The sequence below is a fragment of the Peromyscus eremicus genome, chromosome 1 (assembly GCF_949786415.1).
Source record: "Peromyscus eremicus chromosome 1, PerEre_H2_v1, whole genome shotgun sequence".
Lineage (NCBI taxonomy): Eukaryota > Metazoa > Chordata > Mammalia > Rodentia > Cricetidae > Peromyscus > Peromyscus eremicus.
The window spans coordinates 174,577,416-174,596,345 of record NC_081416.1 but is presented as its reverse complement, the minus strand read 5'-3'; the positions used below and the strand labels follow the sequence as shown (position 1 = coordinate 174,596,345).

Below are 18,930 nucleotides of genomic sequence, written 5' to 3'. Positions count from 1 at the left end.
AGAGGCCGGCCCCCAGCTCCCATCTTGCCCAGGACTTCCCTTCTGAAGCACAGGTGAGTGCCCTAGCTTGCCCCCGACCCCATCCCTGGGCACCAGCCACTCCGGGGAAGACCTGCCCAACTTGGGCCCAGGTTCTGGTCCCCGGGCAGGTGCCCTTCTACCACAACCGGGAAGGATCTCCTTCTCCAAGACCCTTGGCAGACCCTGCAGTCTCCACGCCCTGCCCCCACGCCCATCTGCCTGAGCCCCAAGCCTCTTCCTGAGACTTAGAGGCCGGCCCCCAGCTCCCATCTTGCCCAGGACTTCCCTTCTGAAGCACAGGTGAGTGCCCTAGCTTGCCCCCGACCCCATCCCTGGGCACCAGCCACTCCGGGGAAGACCTGCCCAACTTGGGCCCAGGTTCTGGTCCCCGGGCAGGTGCCCTTCTACCACAACCGGGAAGGATCCCCTTCTCCAAGACCCTTGGCAGACCCTGCAGTCTCCACGCCCTGCCCCCACGCCCATCCGCCTGAGCCCCAAGCCTCTTCCTGAGACTTAGAGGCCAGGCCCCCCAGCTCCCATCTTGCCCAGGACTTCCCTTCTGAAGCACAGGTGAGTGCCCTAGCTTGCCCCAGACCCCATCCCTGTTACTGTAATTCTTACATAATAACTGTTTTAGTTGTTCAGAGATTTACTATATTAAGGATAAAACCTTCCTTTTTAATTAGACAAAATGGAAAAAATTATCTGTCACAATCCTTTCTACACTATGAATATGTATTACTCATATTGGTTAATAAAATGCTGACTGGCTGGTAGCGGGACAGGAAGTTAGTCTGTAAAATCAAATTGAGAAGGATGGGAAGAAAGAACAGATTCAGGAGAGATGCCAACCAGCTGATCAGGAAGAAAGACATGTTAGAGGACATGTAAAGCCATGAGACACCTGACAATACATAGATTAAGAGAAATGGGTAATCTAAAGGTAAGAATTAGCTAGTAACAAGCCTGAGCTATCAGCTAAGCATTTATAGTTCACATTCAGTCTCTGAGTTGGTTATTTGGGACCAGGTGGTTGGGACAGGAAACTTCCAATTACATAGTCCTACCTGCAAGATACACTAAAACAATGCCACAAAACTCACAAGAGTAACCAACCAATAACAGATTTTACTTAAGGCCTACTCTATGAAATGGAACACATAGCTGACACTGCTTTGGTGACCAGAGACTAGATAGCCTAGGGACGTAGGGTAAAACCAAATAATACTGGTCTGAAAAATTAGTGAAAAATGATTCCAGATGATATTCTGCTCTACTCAGATTAGCACCTTGTACAGTCATCATCAGAGAAGTTTTCTCCCAAAGCAGCTGAGAAGAAATACAGAGATCCACAGATGGAGAATACACAGAGATTGAGATACTTTTGAACAATCAGCCCTAATGGTATGTCTCCACCAAATCTCTCACTTTAGAGCTCAGATAACTCTTCAGAAGGAGAAGAAAGTGTGTTAGAGACAGAGAATAGGGAGGACACTAAGAAAACATGACCATCCACATCAACGTAAGAAAAGCTCATATGAGCCCACAGACTGGAGCAATATGCACAGTACCACACCAGTCTGCATCAATCCTCTGCTTATGTGTTAGGGTCTAGAGTTTAGTGATTTTGTGGTCTTCCTGGATGTTCAAACATGTGGGTCTCTGCTTGTGCCTTCTCTTGTGCTGTTTTCTTTCTGTTGGTTTGTCTTGTCCAACTTTGAGGGAATAATATTATTTCATCAGATTGTACTTTATGTTGTTATATTTTTTTAAAAAAAATGAATGCATGAAAATGTAGCCACTAGGGTAAAGGTTAACAACTAAACTGTCATTTATACCTGCTGGGAAAGGGAAAATCCATTGTCTCTAATGAAATGACACTGGATATATCAACCACCGCAGGAAAGTCTTCATGTGAAGGAGTAGTTGACCAATATGTAATAGAATCCAAGTTTTGTTTTGTTTTTGTTTTTCTTTTGTTTTGGTTTTGGTTTTGGTTTTGTTTTATGAGTGTGTATGCTTTTGTTTGGTTGCAGTTCAGTGGGTTTTTTTTTTCTTTTTGGTTATTGTTTTATTTTGTTTTCTTTCAGGGGGAATTTTGTTTTATTGGGATTTTGTTTGTTTTTTTCAGAAAGAATTTAAGGTTGTGTGGGTAAGGAGGAGGAGAAAACTTGGAAGAAATTGTGGGAGAGAAAGAATATGATCAAAATATATTTAAATTTAAAAATTGTTTTAAGTAATAAAATTTTCATAAGAGAAATAAAAATGAAAACAAAGTTACAGCTATCAGTAACCTTCATCATCACCAGAGTCTACTTCTGAAAGGTACACAGTGGCTTTAAGACTGCTTCTTTTCAGCCTTAACTAAATTTTTGAACTATTCTAAGGATGGGCAAGTGTTTTTTCTCTGATAGACTGCACAATTCTTTTCTTGTTCAGTAAAAAAGTACAATTGATACTTTTACCTGTGATATATAAATGATGATCACCTTTCACTGATAACTTCCAAACTACTTAAACTTTTGAGTTGGTGGTCAAATGTGAATATTTTTGTGCTTATATGCTTGGTGTCATTATTATGTGTCCATCAGTAGAGGGAGAATTTTTTAACTAAATAAAAATAAAATATACAAATGAACTTAAAATTATTTTTAATGAATGATCTTTTGAATCAATGTCTCTTTTGGCCAAGGTTGACCTCAAACCCACCATACAAACAAGGATAACCTAGAACCCCTGATTCTTTCTCTCTCTCTCTCTCTCTCTCTCTCTCTCTCTCTCTCTCTCTCTCTCTCTCTCTCCCAGTGCTAGTTTTAGTCATGTGATGACTTGCCAAGACATATTTTTTTAATTTTTTTAATTTTTAAAATAAGAGATATTTTAGACACATACACAGTACTTCAACATGTTGCTGTCTGAGGGGCATTTCAATGAAATGAAACCTGCAATGAGCTGCTAAGGATATGGCCTAAGAGTTTATTTAGACATATGTCATTACTAAATGTTGAAATATTTCAGATATTCTCTACTAAGAGTTTTAAAATCTCCAGCATATTCTAGCCCACATGCAGAAACCTCTGTACTGCAGAGCACAGAACACAATCATCCCTGACTGGCTGCATCCTGAACATGCCTAGTCAGTTGTATCACTCATGCTTTTCATATAACTTCAGGACTTGTGCTTTCCCAGGATTCACAGATGGATTTCCTGCCTTTGTCTCTCTTCTTGCCTTCAAGGGGGGATGACATACATTTGGAAACAACAGTGGAATGGCACTGCTTTACCCATTCCCCAATGACCACTGGGTTATTAGGTGTATGGAATGTGTTGCATAGACAGGATTAAAAACCCTATAGCGCAAGTGTGAGCTACCCCACCCTACCCCAGGGTGGAGTAGGGTAAAGAAGTTGTGGATGATTGACAAGGAGACTGCAGAGAAAATGTCAGATGCAGCTCAATAAAGGATATAGGGCATAATCTCACTTTTACAGACTCTTCATTGACCTAACACTAACATGGGGATACAGAAGAATATGAGGTGCTGCATGGGGAAAGTTTGTGAGAGACTTTGTGATTGCTGTAACAGTTACCTTTTTCATGTCTTCATAGCTCAGTATCAGGAAGTTGTCCCTTTTTCTCATGGATAGCCAGGCACGGGTGTGTTCAAACCATGATCCAAATGGCACTGTGTTAAGGGAAGAGGAAAGCACTGATTATAGAGAAAGAAAGTGAGGTCTTCCTGATATTTTCTGGAAATGGCAGACAGCTTTACTAAGAAAAATCAAACCAGTATTTATAGTATACAATGTGACATTTAACAAATACACACAGATATTGAGCTGATTAAATCAAGTTCATTTGTAAACTCATCATCTCACAGATTTACCCCTGATGCCTCATGGAAACATCCTCCTCTTGGGCTTTAGTGATGGAGTCATGTTTGGGGGAAAAGCAATCATACCAATACAGTAAGCCAGAGTGGTCTTGGCATGGCCATGGTTGGACTTTATATTACTATCATGTCTAAAGAACTATCTTAGCCGGGCGGTGGTGGCGCATGCCTTTAATCCCAGCACTCAGGAGGCAGAGGCAGGCGGATCTCTGTGAGTTTGAGGCCAGCCTGGACTACCAAGTGAGTTCCAGGAAAGGCGCAAAGCTACACAGAGAAACCCTGTCTTGAAAAACCAAAAAATAAAAAAAATAAAAGAAATTAAAAAAAATAAAAAAAAAGAACTATCTTAATCCTTTCTAAGGGAGATCTCCTCACCCTGGCATCTACTTCTAAGCTTCTACCACTTCTCAATAGTGATTCTTCAATAGCCTAGCCTCCTAAACACAGACTACTAGAGACCTTCCAGGCATAGAATTATACCTTCACCCCTGTGGGATGACTCATCCCTAATAAGCTTGAGAGCCAGCTGGCCCAAATCAGTTTTTTAAAAAAAGATACTTTCTGAGAACCAATCTGAGTCTGGCTAAGGGCCTTAGCAACAGCAGCTGAGACATGATCTGGAGATAATCTAGACCAATGAGAGGCAACCATGTCACACCAGCAGATGCATATTCTTAAAACCTTCTCCCAGGGTGGGGTGGAGGAGTATGTAAGACTTGCCTCTTCCTGAATAAACCAGGCTTGTTTCAACATTCTCCCATAATCTGTGTCATTGACTCTGTGTCTACTTGGCTCCTCCCCCAAAAGGAAAAACATCACTGAACCCTGATACACACCTCAAAGCTTCATTTACATTCCTAGGGCTATTGTGATGTTTTCTCAACAGTCACAGTGTCTTCACTATTCCTGGTTTAGGCCTCTCTCTATATTTCTCAGCTTCCTTTACACATTTGCATTGTTCAACCATTATCTGACAAACTAACTAAATCAAGTCAGGAGTAAAGTTAAGAGTTAAACAAGGGTCAGAGCAGTAGGACACATGAATTCAAAGAATTTAAAATTTGATTGAAAGCTGGGGGTAAATGATCTACAGAGAAGTAGTAGAGAGAAATAAACTGCACAATACATGACAGAACTAAGCCACTTAACGAGATTGAAAGCTGGGCTCAGGTGATGGCTCAGTGGAAAGCATTTGCCTTGCATGTGTGAGGGCCTGAGTTTGAATCCTCAAGAACCATTCAAAGATGGTGATTCAGTCTCTTTTTATTATCCTAGTGCTCCTTCTATGACATGGGAGGTGGAGACAGGAGAATGCCCAGAAGCTTGGGACCAGCTAAGCTGGCACACACAGTGCTGAACAAGAAGAAAGAGATTTTGCCTCAGACAAGGTAGAAATTAAGGCTCAACGCCTGATGTTGTTGTTTGTCTTCCACCCTCAAGCTTTGGCACAAGAACAGCCACATTCACACATTTGTAACCACACCAGCATAAACACACATACCTATTCACATTCAAAGAAAAGCTAAAAGCCAAGCCAAATGTGGCATACATGTGCAATACTAAAACTTGGGAGGTCAAGACAAGAGAAGACCAGAGGTTCAATGTCATTTTCAAGTACATAGAGAATTTGTGGCCAATCTGGGATATAACAGATCCTGTATGAAAACAAACAAAAAGCCAAAAGCATTTTAGGGAGAGCACCAAGAATAAGGTAATGACATATATGTAGCTGATAATTAACAGTGGTTCTGCCTTGGAAGTCATTTTAAAAGATAAGTGTTTATTTGGAAGCAGGTATTAAAAAGAATATCTCGACAAGGCTGCCTCCATCTTGGTATGTAGACAAGGGTGTTCTTGAACTGTTGATTCACTTGAACCCATCCCATGAATGTTGTGATTGCACGCTTGCACCATACTAATCAGCCTGGATATTTATATTTTGTTACATTTTAATTGATGTGTATCAAGTGATGAGACCTAGTGGCTGTATCCAAAAACAAACAACCTCAAGATCTGAGTCTTAGTGGGGAGTAATGTTCAATTATCAGGCAAGTAAGTACCTATATCTTGGTCCTATAAAAACAAAAAGATTCAAAGACAGAGATGAGAAGAATGGCATTTTGTATGACATTGAGAAGAATGATTCTCATCAATACAACAAGCAGTTGAGTGAAACCAAATGAATGAATCAAGGTTGTATGGCATCATTAATAATAACAATTAAAAGAATGAAGGAAATAAGTCATCAAGGAGAGAGAGAGAGGTGGGGAAAGGGTAGAGGGAGTGGGAAAGGGAGAAAGAGACAGAGAGAGGGAGGAGAGAGAGAGAGAGAGAGAGAGATTGAGAGAGAGAGAGAGAGAGAGAGAGAGAGAGAGAGATGAGTGTTCAGAGAATGTGCAATGCCCTAGAAACTTGTAGTTAAAGAAATAATTTTTGAAAGATTTATCTTAATTTTTTCTTTTAGTATGTTTGTGTGTTTTCATATGAGTGTGAGTCTGTGTATTTCTGTGTCTGCAGAGATGAGAAGAGTGCCAGTTCCCCTGAAGCTAGAGCTATGGAAATTTGTGAGCCACTTGAAGTGGGTACTGGGAAACAAACTCCCCTCCCCTAAAAAGCACCAAGTTCTTTTGAGCACCAAAGCATCTCTGCAGTGCCTAATGACATAATTTTTAAAAGTAAGTTATGAAAACAACTTTATTGCACAAGGAAGAGTAGAAATTAGCACAAGAGATCTACACAACTACTAAATAGTAAATGAAGTAAATAGAGATACAAAAGGGAATGGTGGCATTGTGAAATAATAATGGATAAACCAAGTGCTTATCATATAAACCCAATGACCAAACTGTCTCTGTAACCCACATAAATCAGAAGTACAACTGACTCCACAAAGTTGTCCTCAGGTTCTCACAAATGTTCTGTGAGATGTGTGTGCCCAAACAGACACTCATGCACACATACACACAAGATCACAATAAATAGGATATTTTTAAAGGAAAAAATCACAGTGTGAAGGTAAGGTGGAGTACTTGGGAAAATCCAATAAGAACAAAGATAATATAATAAGAAGACAGGAGTTGGAATTCCAAGATATATTAGGACACAAAGAACGTCTCAGCAAATATGGGGAAACTGAAATATTTCTTTATACTCTGTCCAACACCAATAAAATGACTATAAATAAACAAGAGAAACTCTAAAAGTAAACAAACTCATGGAGATTAAACAACTCACAACATAATCACGAATGGTTTCTTAAAGAATCCAAGAGTAGAAAGACTCCTTCAATAAAATGAAAATTAAACACAACATCCTTTAATCTGTGAGATGCGATGTAAACAGTCCTAACAGAGATGTTTAAAGGTCAGTGTTCCTATATTAAGAAATCAAAGAAATCTCTAATAATTTAGTTAATGGTTCACCTTAGGGCTGTAGAAAAGGAACAAGTCAAACACCAAAATCATTAGCTGGAAAGAAAACACTGACATTAGTGCAATCAGTGGAACAAAAAGAGCTCAACAACAAAACAAACCATAGAGTCAATGAACTGATTTGGTTCTTTCACATATTGACTAACTTTAGATAAATTAACCAAGAGGAATAATGAATGCCAAAGTTCATACAGTAAGACATGAAAATGGAGTCATTATGACAAGCTCCAGTGAAATTCAGAAAATTATTATAGTTTACCTTAAGAGCATTCCACTAAACTGGAAAATATAAAAACATATGGATGAATTTCTACATAGATTAAAAACTACCAAAATTAAACTAAGATGACATTTTAAACAAATAAACAAGTAGGGATGTGGAGAAGGCTGAGCAGTTAAAAGCATTCACTGTTCTTTTAGAGAACCAGGACTCAATTTCTACTACCCACAATGCCTTCTTCCTGCCCCTCTGGGCCCCCGACACATATTCAACAAACACATACATGCAAGAAAAATATTTCTATAAATAAAATGAAATGAACCTTAAAAGTAATCAGAACTGCACCTACCCTTTTCCTGCCACCTCTGGGGCAGGAGAAGGCAGAGCAAAGAGCAGTGCTGAATAACTCAGCAACCACAGACGCCCAGACATAGGGCTTTGAGTTGGTTCACCCCAACATTTATTGTATCTCTGATCTGGTGGAGAAGGTGGAAAGGGCCAGTCCTGCAGAAGCATAGCCACAGGATCTCCATGACTCTGAGCAACAGTAGGATATCTGAGAGGAGTCTAGAGGAGTCAGTATTGATGGTGTAGCAGAAGCCAGAGGCCCTGAACCAGACCAACAGCTCACTGCAATGAACATTGGCAAGTAAAGCTGTCTGGGCAAAAGGGTATACTGCATGACACACCTCAGCTCCCAATGCGATTATGATGAATAAATATGCGATGGACAGGTGGAAAAGATGGAGTAGCAAAATGGTACAAATAGGTTGGAATAGGAGACAGAACATGTTTGACTGGTATGAGAAAAGACTGCCATTGATAGAGGAGCATGTCAATGCCCAGAGGGTCTGCAACATGGTTCGATTGTTTTTTCCTTTTCTTTTTAAAATAAATGTATTTGTGTACTTATTTTACTTTACAGCCATAGTTTTCCCTTGTGTCCTCTCCTCCCAGTATCTCCCCCAGGCGAACCCCCCTCTCTTACCACCTCCCAAATTCCTCCTCCTCCATTTCTGTTTAGGAAACGGCAGGTCTCTTATGAGTATCAACATGGCATATCAAGTCACAATAAGACCAAGTACTTCCCCATGAATTAAAGCTGGGCAAGGTGACCAAGCATGTGAAGTAAGGTCTCAACACCAGTAAAAGAATTGGAGATAGCCCCTGTTCTCACTCTTTGAAGTCCTACAAGAGCACCGATCTACAAAGCTATAACAGCATATACAGAGGGTCTACATCAGTCCCATGTAGGCACCCTGGTTGGCATTTCAGACTCTGTGAGCCTCTATGAGCCCAGGTTGGGTCTGTGAGTATTCTTGTGGTGTCCTTGACCCTTGTAGCTCCAAGTATTCTTTCTCCCCCTCTTGTGCAGGCTTCGCTGAACTCCACCTAATATTTGCCTGTTGGTCTGCATCTGTTTCCATCAGTTGCTGGATGAAGTCTCTCTGATGACAATTAGGCTAGGCACAAATCTGGTCACAGGAGATGGACTGTTCAGACTATATATCTGCTGTTGCTAGGAGTCTAATCGAAGTCTTCCTTGGAGATTCTTGGCAATGTTTTTACCTGACCCAAAAATGTTCCCCTTTCCAGTAGTCTCTTTCAGAACTTTCCCACTTCATCCCCTCCCTCAACCTGACCACTCACATTCCCATGCCCACCTGTTCCCTGTTCACTCACAAAAATCACTTCTTTTTTCCTTTCACAAGGATATCTGCGTGTCCCCACCATGAATCCTCCTTGTTACCTAGTCTTTCTGGGTCTGTGGATCATAGCACTATTATCCTTTATTTTATAGCTAATATCCTCATATGAGCAAGTACATACCATGATTGTCTTTCTCTGTCTGCGTTACCTCACTCGGGATTTTTTTTTTTTTTAGTTCTATCCATTTGCTTTCAAATTTCCTGGTGTTCTTAAACAGCTGAGTAATATTCCATGTTTTCTTAATCCATTCCTTGGTTGATGACATCTGGGTTTCCAGGTTCTATCTATTACAAATAATGTTGCTATGAACATAGTTGAGCAAATATCCATATTGTACGATCGAACATTCTTTGGCTATGTGCCCAAGAGTGGTATAGTTGGGTCTTGGGGTAGATTGATTCCCAGTTTTCTGAGAAACCTCCACACTGACTTTGAAAGTGGCTGTACCAGTTTGCACTCCCACCAGCAATGGAGGAGTGTTCCCCTCACACTACCTCCTCTCCAGCATGAGCTGTTACTTGTGTTTTTTATCTTAGCCATTCTGACAGGTTGAAGTGGATTCTGAGAGTCATTTTAAGTTGCATTTCCCTGATGGCTAAGGATGTTGAACATTTTGTTAAGTGTTTCTTAGCCATTTTGGTTTTCTCCAAATATAAGGGGATGAGAAAGGACTAGATGCAGATAATGGATGAGAGTGTTGAAAGACAATATAAGGTTACAGTGTTCTAGTTATAAATTTGTCACAGTGATGGAAAATTGAGTGCAATATAAGTGATATTGAAAGTATAACATGTAATGTGACTCGTAGCAGCTTCTCTTTTTAATATCAAATCTAACTGTATTTTATATATAATTTGTATTCATCAAGTTATAGGCTTAGAGTCTCATTAATTTGGGTGTATCTTGTTTTTCCTTATTTAAAAGTTTCTTTATAATAAAGCTTAGTTTTTAAAATTTATGAAGAAAATGTGGGGAAAGAGAAATGTTGGTGGGAGTGCAAACTGATACAACCCTTACTAAAATCACTGTGGAGTTTACTAAAAAAAAGCTGAAAAGAGAACTTCCATATGACCCAGCTATCAATTCTTAGGTATATACTCAAATTATTTAGGTATAGTCTACTATATACTTAGATATGTACAACTATGCAGGAACTCAAAAGTCTGTGTTCATTGCAGCTCTACTCACAATAGCTAGGAAATAGGTTCACCCTACCTGCCCATCAACTGAAAAGTAGATAATAAAATTGTAATGTATATACACAATTAAATTTCCTTCAGCTATAAAGATGAAATTATAAAATTCTCAGTAAAATAGATGGAACTGGAAAATATGCCTAATGAGGTAAGCCCAGCACAGACAGACAACCATTGCATGTGCTCTCTCATATAAGGATCCTAGACAAGTTCTTAGTGTGTTTAACTTGAAGTGCATTATAAGTACAGGAAACTGGAAAGGGCCCTTAGATTGGGAACATGAAAAAGAGACCTCAAGAAAAGAGAAATTCCAGAATACCTCTGGTATGAATGTGAAGGGAGTGAATATGAGACTGAATGGGTTAATGTGAAGATGGGGTGAGAGAATGAGGAATAAAATTAATCAAAACCACCAGGCGGTGGTGGTGCATGCCTTAAATCCCAGCACTACGGAGGCAGAGGCAGGCGGATCTCTGTGAATTCAAGGCCAGTCTAGGCTACATAGTGTGTTCCAGGAATGGCACAAAGCTACACAGAGAAACCTTTTCTCAAAAAAATAAAATTAAATTAACCAAATCCAAGAATATATGACAATGCCTTATGGAAACTCATTGGTTTGTAAGCTCATTAAAAAGTATAAGTCAAGCTACAGTACTGCTCCCAGAAGTCATAGGTTATTAAATAAAAACTCCATTGCTAGTGGTGGGATACCTCCCTAGGATTTGTTGCCTAGAAAGGCCCAACGAACCAAATAATATAGGCAATTGTCACTGTTGTCAGTGCCCCCTAAAACTAGTTGTTAAGACCCTATTTCTAAACATATCCTCATATTCTTATCAAAATACATAAAGAAAGCAAGCTGGGAATTGCCTGAAATATGCCTTCCTGTGCAATAGCTCTCATAGTGCCGGAAAGTGTTGTGCAGTCTGATAGCAGGAGACTCTCATCAATAGTCATGGTATTCAGCTGTGGACACTGTGATGGATACTTCAACCAGCCTTATAAGGCATGTCCAGTAGTGCAATCATGGAAATTGTGGTATCAGGGTAACCAATCCTTTTCTGATTGAGAAGAGTTCAAATGTGGTGCACTCAATGTGGTTGAATATACATGCTGTGGAGGGAATAGGTCCTAGGGTTGAAGCTATCACTGTTGTTCTGCTGAATGGACTTGATGTACACATCCAATTCTCTTCTAAATAGCTATGTATCTCCTTATATATCACTACTGTCAGCTTGGTTTAAAAAAAAAAAAAGATTCTTCTTGAAGTGAGGAGTTTTGGAGACATAAAATTGGCCAAAATGCTGAGAATAAGGTCTTTTTCAGTGCTCACCAAATGAGATGATCTAGACACCCCCCCCCATGAAGCCTTAAGAAACATGGAGGAAGAAGGTATGGAAATGATGTAAAAGCTTAAATATGGGGTAGAATGATGTGGAATATTATCTTCTAGACATGACAAGGCCACAGCACATTTTAACTCTTAGTAGCTGGGATTACTGTACAAGACTGGGCCCTAAAATACTCTATCAAGGAGAGAGAAAGTACTCCCAAGTATCCACCACTTTCCTGTGGCTTTATGAGCAGTCAAGTGTAGTTAGGGGCCAGGGCTCATGAGACCCCCTCCTTCCACGGTCTATAGGCAGTTAGTGGTTGCTAGTGGAAGGAGAGGTATTTTTTTCAGTATTGGAGCTACTGGTAAGGTACCCATGCTCCTGTAAATGACTCTTTCCCTGTGCTTCAGTAAGCGACCCCAATGGACCTCATTGCGTCACAAACAGACACATGCAGAACAGGGACATGGAAGTAGAAAGCAGAGTTACTCAGGAAGAGGAAAAGGATCAGCAAAAGTGGAAATAGCAGAAGAGAGGATAGTGGGCCATTAATTTGATCAAAAATACCTGCATATATATATGAAAATGTCATAATAATTATATATAATTGTTGTAAGTCAATAAAAGTTAAACACATTTAAAAAGTGTTAAGAATCCATGCCTCTGAAAATACTTTTAAGACAATAAAGAAAATAGAATTTATAATATTTGGAAAGATGCATCTTAACAAAATAATAGACAGTCAGGACAAAGTATGGGAAGCCAAAGAAAAAAAGACTAAGAGAATCCACAAATGAGTGGTGTGGTAGGAAGACCAAAATTTTTGTTAGTTTTCTGTTGCTGTGATAAAACATCATGAACAAAGGCAACTTAAGTAAGCAGAGAGAACTTAATTTTGGCTTATTATTCTAGATGGATATGAATAAATGATGGGAGAAAGGAGGGAATGGCAAAAAGTGGCAGGCAGGGCTACAGCAGCATGAAGCTGAGAGATCATCTCAACTACAAGCTGGAAGCAGAGACAAGAAACTGGAAGTGACTTAAGAACTTAACCTTTTCATATGGATCTAGGGGAACACTCCTCCAATGCTAGTGGTAGTCTAGACTTGTACAGCAACTTTGGAAATCAATATGGAAGTTTCTCAGAAAACTGAAAATCAATCTACCTCAAGACCCAGCGATACCATTCTTGGGCATATACCCAAAGGATGCTCAATCTTTCCATAAGAACAGTTGTTCAACTATGTTCATGGCAGGGTTTTTCACAATAGCCAGAACATGGAGGCAGCCTAGGGGCTCCTCAGCCACACAATAGACAAAGGAAATGTGGTACACTTCCACAATGGAGTATTACTCAACTGTTAAAATCAATTACATCAGGAAATTTGAGGGAACTGGAGGAACTAGAAAAAATCATCCTGAGTGAGGTATCCCAGACACAGAAAGACAAACATGGTATGTACTCACTCAAGAGTGGATATTAGCTGTAAAGTAAAGGATAACCATGATACAATCCACAGCTCCATAGAGACTAGGTAACCAGGAGGGCCCAAAGGGGATGGTGATGCACAGATTTCCCTGGAAGGGAAAATAGAAGAGAACTCCTGGGTTGGCTGGGATGGAAACATGAAGATTAGGTTGGAGGCATAGTTGGGGTGGGAGAGTAATGAAAGAGACATCTTGAGGGCAGGCATTTGGGGTCAGGTAGAAACCTGGTAAGAGAAACTCCCATGAATCTACAAGGATGACTCGAGCTAAGACTATTAGCAATAGTGGATAGGTAGCCTGAACTGGCCATCTCCTGTAAGCAGGGTGGTAACTCACCACATTGTAATCAGAGAGCCTTCATCCAGTGACCTAAAGAAACAGATAGAGAAACCCAGAGCCAAGCACTGGGCCTAGCTCAGGGAATCCTATTGAAGAGACAGAGGAAGGATTGGATGAGCCAAGTAGGTCAAAGTCATCCCAAAGGTACCAACAGAAACAAATGACATGGGCTCATAGGAGCTCACAGACTCTGGACTGACATCTAAAGATCATGCATGGAACTGACCTAGATCCTCTACACATGTATGGCAATTGTGTACCTTGATCTGCTTGTGGGACTCCTAGTGATGAAAGCAGTGCCCATCCCTATTTCTTTGGCTGACTTTTAGAAACCTATTCCTCATAGTGGGTTGCCTTGCCCAGCCTTAATACAAGAAGAGTTTAGCCCTACCTGAACTTGATATGCCATGCTTTGTTGACACCCATGCTGAGGCCTGCACTATTTTGAACAGAAACAGAGGAGGAGTGGAGTGGGGGTTGGGGGTGGAGAAGAATTGGAGGAAAGGAGGGAGGCTAAACTGGTCAGGATATAGAATAAATGAAAAATTTAATTTAAAAAAGAATTTAAAAACCTCTCAAAGCCCACACTCAGTGATGGACCTCCTGCAATTGTGCCTCATAAATCTTCTGAAACAGTTCCATCAAGTGGGAAACAAGTGTTCAAATGTCAAAGTCTATTTGAGGCATTTCTTATTCAATACCACAAATTATAACACCTACCTTAGTACTGGAAAGACCAGACACTCCAAATGTTGACAGGATGGTGTGTTATGGGTCAAGCTGTAGTTGTGCCCTATTATGCAGTGGTGTGTGAAAACAGGAAGACTTCACAATTAGGTTCAAAATGGTGATGAGATTTAGAACCACAGATTTGTTGAATATAGAGGGATAAGATGGAGACAAGACTACAGAATACACTAAATGTTAGGGACATAACCAAATTAGATAAAATACATAATCTTGTGGGCGTGAGCCCTAGCATTAAATTGAGGGAACATGGTAATAGGTGCTTTTAGTACTAGAACTCAAGAACTAGATGCAGGAGGAGCAGAGCTTCAACATTGTCCCTGGCTATATAGAGTTCAAGACCAACCTGAGCTATATCTCACCTTGTCATTAAAAATGGATCTGAGGCTCACTGAAGCCCTATATTTAATAGGACACTCACCATTTCCTTTGAGGAACCATTCAAAATAAGTTCTCAGTGACTCCGGATTCTTAACAAATTTCATCTTACTCCAGAAAAAATAACCAGACACAAGAACATCTCTGGGATTTCTGATTAAATAGATCACCTTAGACAGAAAAACATGTACATGAAGGTCAACATAATCATTTGAAACCATTTAACTTGCACAACTTATATGAAATGTCAATCAAATCTCCATGAGGTTTCTAAAAACATTAATTATTTTTATTTGACAAAATATTTACATAAGTGCAAAATATCTATAGTGAGAATCCTCTTTTATAATTTTATTTCATTTACAAACATGTAACAGCAAAATTACTCAGGCCACTAATACTTTAAAAAACAAAGCAACAATAACAAAATCCAAGACTGATTCTCTAGTTATAAATATCAGTATCTTACAATGTGAAAAATCACTCATCCACTGTGAAAGAACATCGTATATATTCAGAGATGAGTACTGTACTAAATCTATCTACAATATGAGAAACTAATTCTTTTCCACAACTTTAACTACCAAATATAACTTTCAAAAGAATCATGATGCAGAGCTCAAAGCCAGTGTGTCATTGTACAATAGTGAACAAAAAGACCTACAGGCAACTCAGATATGCAGAGGGTTGGAGAAATAGACTTTCCCTGGGAAAAGCATAACAGCTGGTTGGTTATGCAATTCCCAGTGCTCAGCCCTGAAAACATGCATACAAGTAACATTTTATAGACTGAGCAGGTTACATTTAAATATTGAGAAATACGTAGATACATATAGAGATGTAACAACAATTAAAGAAAAAAGAGACCACAAAATTGAAAGAGAGAAAGAAGGAAAGCCTGGAGGGAGAAAGAGGGAATGATGTATGTAATTATAATTACAAACAATGAAAGAAACAAATTAAAAATAAATAATTTTAATAAAAGGAAATTTATATTTTGTGCCAACACTCTTTGTGACATTATTCTAGAATTCAACTCTTTAGGCCTCAATTTTTCTAGCTAAGTATGTGTCAAATCCCAATAATGCACATGCATATGAGTAAATGGTCAAAGTTCCCTACGATATTTTCAAGAGAGGAAATTTTTCTAAGTTTGTCTTTGCAATTTAAGCATAAAATATTTTTAGGCTCCATGGTGCAAGGACTTCCAAAAACTTTCTTACTAACAAGAAACTATGATAGGTCAGAATCTGGATATTTCTGATCCCTTCTAGAGATCCTCTATCAATGATGTGGGTGATTCTTGTGGCTAATCACATCAATGGACACCTAGATAGAGCAACACACGGTGGGTACAGATGAGCCATGACTGCTGCTCAATCTCCATGATTACAGCACTGATGCCTGGTCAGGCTGCTTTTCTATGAGCAACTCTGTCTGGGGTGATTCACACACTGCTCATGGGATTTATGTAGAATCAAGATTAGCTAATTGACTTTGATGACAGCAAAACAGTAATGTCCACTGTACACTAGAGTGTGCCCTCTGCTTGACCTGTATCTGTAGTTCCTAAATGCTCTAGTTGATATTTCACTTTCTCTCATTTATCTGCCCAGGATCACTGTGTAGTACTTGACATTCTGGTACTCTGATGTAGTCTGAGGTGGAGACACATCTGCACCACTTAGTGCATGAGAATCTCATGTTCCCACCCACAACCTACACAATCCGAGTGCATTTCAGCAAGAGCTCCAGGGCCCATCAAGGTAGATGAAGTTCAAAGAGCATTTGGTCAAAGATTTCTCAACCACTGGACACTGACCTTGGCCTTGGAACTGAAGAAAGACTTGGGGAAAAGATGGAAGGGAAGGTGGGAGCTGATGAGGCGTGGTCCTTCCTTATTGATTAATAGTGGATATCCATATTGTGACTCTATCCAGGGTGAGCGGTCCCAGATAGGCACAGATTGGATCCAAGTGGGATCCCCCTTGGTCTGAATCAGGCAGACAATCTCAATCAGCCAGTTAGTTCCTGAAGAAGGTAACATAATGGTCACTCATTTCAACAGTACTTGTGAAAAAGCCTCAAGAAGAAAATTGTACATCTGTACAATTTACAGTGCAGCTGTTTCCAAGCACATAGACCTGTGGGGTTCACAATGTCCACATGCTCTAAGTACAAAGTATATTCATCCAGCACATTACCAATGCTTCACATGGAGAAACTGAGACTATACTCAATTAACTCCACCTGAAAGTCCCCTCAAGTCCTGGGCCATCATCATTCTACATTCTGGTGCTGTGAGTTCGACTTTCCCAGATACTTCACAGGAATGTAATTGTGGACTCTGTCCTTGAGACTGGCTCCTTTCTTTTAATGCAAAGCAATTGAGATGTATCCATGCTGCAGTATGTGTGTGAGTACTGTTTCTCTTTAGGTGAATAAATCCCCTTCTGTCTATTTACCACTCACACTTGTATTTATGTTTACATGTTCACTTGTCCTTGGGTATTTCTCTAGCTCTCTTCTCTGGGCCATTGTATAATTCTTCTTCATGCATTCCACCCACCACCCTTGGCTTTTCCATGTTCTTTCACTGTCAGTGTCAGCAACCCAAAACTTACCTGTGTTCAGTGCTTCTGCAACCCAGCAAACAACCCTCCCCAAAGCCCATGATGCTTCTTTTTGGTTCTTGAGTTTTGAGACTGTTTTTACTCCTTGGACAAGGTCCACAATAATTCTTCTACCTGACATTGTCCTCTCCTCCATATATTCTTACATCCATGCCTTTATACCTTGGTGCTATTTCTTCTGTTTGTTTTCCTCATTTCCCTCTTCAACTCTCCTCCACACAGAGACAGAACAATGCCAGAGACTGCCTTAGGATCCACTGGCATTGCTCACATGGCCTGGATGAGCCTCTGCCCACACAGACCAGGCTGGAGTTCTTTCTCTGAGTGAAAATGCACTCACACACAGCTCTCCACACCCACAAAACATTTTAAACATCAGATATATAGAGCACTCCACTTATCACTCAAATGAATGATGATCAAAGCCCTATCCTTCTTCATACACTTCAGGATCATTCTCACTCACAGTTCTTACCTGATTTAGGGTAAGTCAGTATGACTGTGTCTTCATCTCTGATCACAAACTTATCATGAGATTCTTCAATTATTTCTTTTTTATACTCTCCAGTAGGGAAAGGTATCCCTTCAAACCAAAGGTAGTCTGACATGGCAAAGAGCTCTTTGTGGGTGCTGTTAGGATTACAGCCTTAGCCACCTTTTCAGCTTCTAGCAAATGGTGAGGGTAATATTTACAGTGCAGGCAAAGAAATCAGTAACACTCCACAGTTCATTGTGAAACTAACTACTGACGGGAAGAAATAATGTAATAACCAGTCAAAGGTTGTTGTGTTAAGCAATTGTGAACTCATTCAGAGATCATTCTGGAGCAACTGTGAGCCTGAGTTCACGACCCCAAACAAGAAACTCAATAACACTATTTTCTTCTGCTTCTTCCAATTTCTGATGTTCAGGTCTAGGTGTTGGAGGAGGGCTAGGGCCTGGTGATTGTGTATTGCTATTCATTTTGTTGTATGTGTTTCTGCCTTGACGTCTGCCCATCTCCTTGTGGTTTGTTCTTGGCCTTATCCGCACACTTGGTTCAGACAGAGCTGACAGATTCAGGAAGTCTCTCTCTCTTGTCCAGATGGGAGCTCTCTTGTCCAATTTGGAAGTCCGGGGCAGGATGGGAGCTCTTGTTCAGAAGGGAAGTCCGGGGGAGGATGGGTGCTCTTCTCTCTCTCTCTCTCTCTCTCTCTCTCTCTCTCTCTCTCTCTCCTCCAGATGGGAAATTCGGGGCAAGATTGGAGCTGGGGGCCAGTCTCTAAGTCTCAAGAAGAGGCTTGGGGCTCTGGCGGATGGGCGTGGGGTCAGGGCGTGGAGACTGCAGGGTCTGCCAGGGGTCTTGGAGAAGGGGATCCTTCCCGGTGGGGCTAGAAGGGAACCTGCCCTGTGACCAGAACCTGGGGCCAAGTTGGACAGGTCTTCCCGAGTGGCTGGTGCCCAGGGATGGGGTTGGGGGCAAGTTAGGGGACTCACCTGTGCTTCAGAAGGGAAGTCCGGGGCAAGATGGGAGCTGGGAGCTGGGGGCTGGCCTCTAAGT

At 40.5% G+C, this 18,930-nt stretch overlaps 1 protein-coding gene across 1 annotated transcript in view; it reads right to left on the bottom strand.

Moving 5' to 3' along the window:
- The window catches only part of LOC131902562 (probable alcohol sulfotransferase), a 38,177-nt gene extending 20,179 nt beyond the window's left edge, over positions 1-17,998 (bottom strand). The window contains exons 1-4 of the mRNA XM_059253586.1: positions 17,866-17,998; positions 16,580-16,788; positions 14,801-14,927; positions 3,613-3,707 (exon numbers count right to left, since the gene is read on the bottom strand). Of these exons, the coding sequence (XP_059109569.1) occupies positions 3,613-3,707; positions 14,801-14,927; positions 16,580-16,788; positions 17,866-17,998 (564 nt within the window). The remainder of the gene's footprint in view (positions 1-3,612; positions 3,708-14,800; positions 14,928-16,579; positions 16,789-17,865) is intronic.
- Between the last annotated feature and the right edge of the window lie 932 nt (positions 17,999-18,930).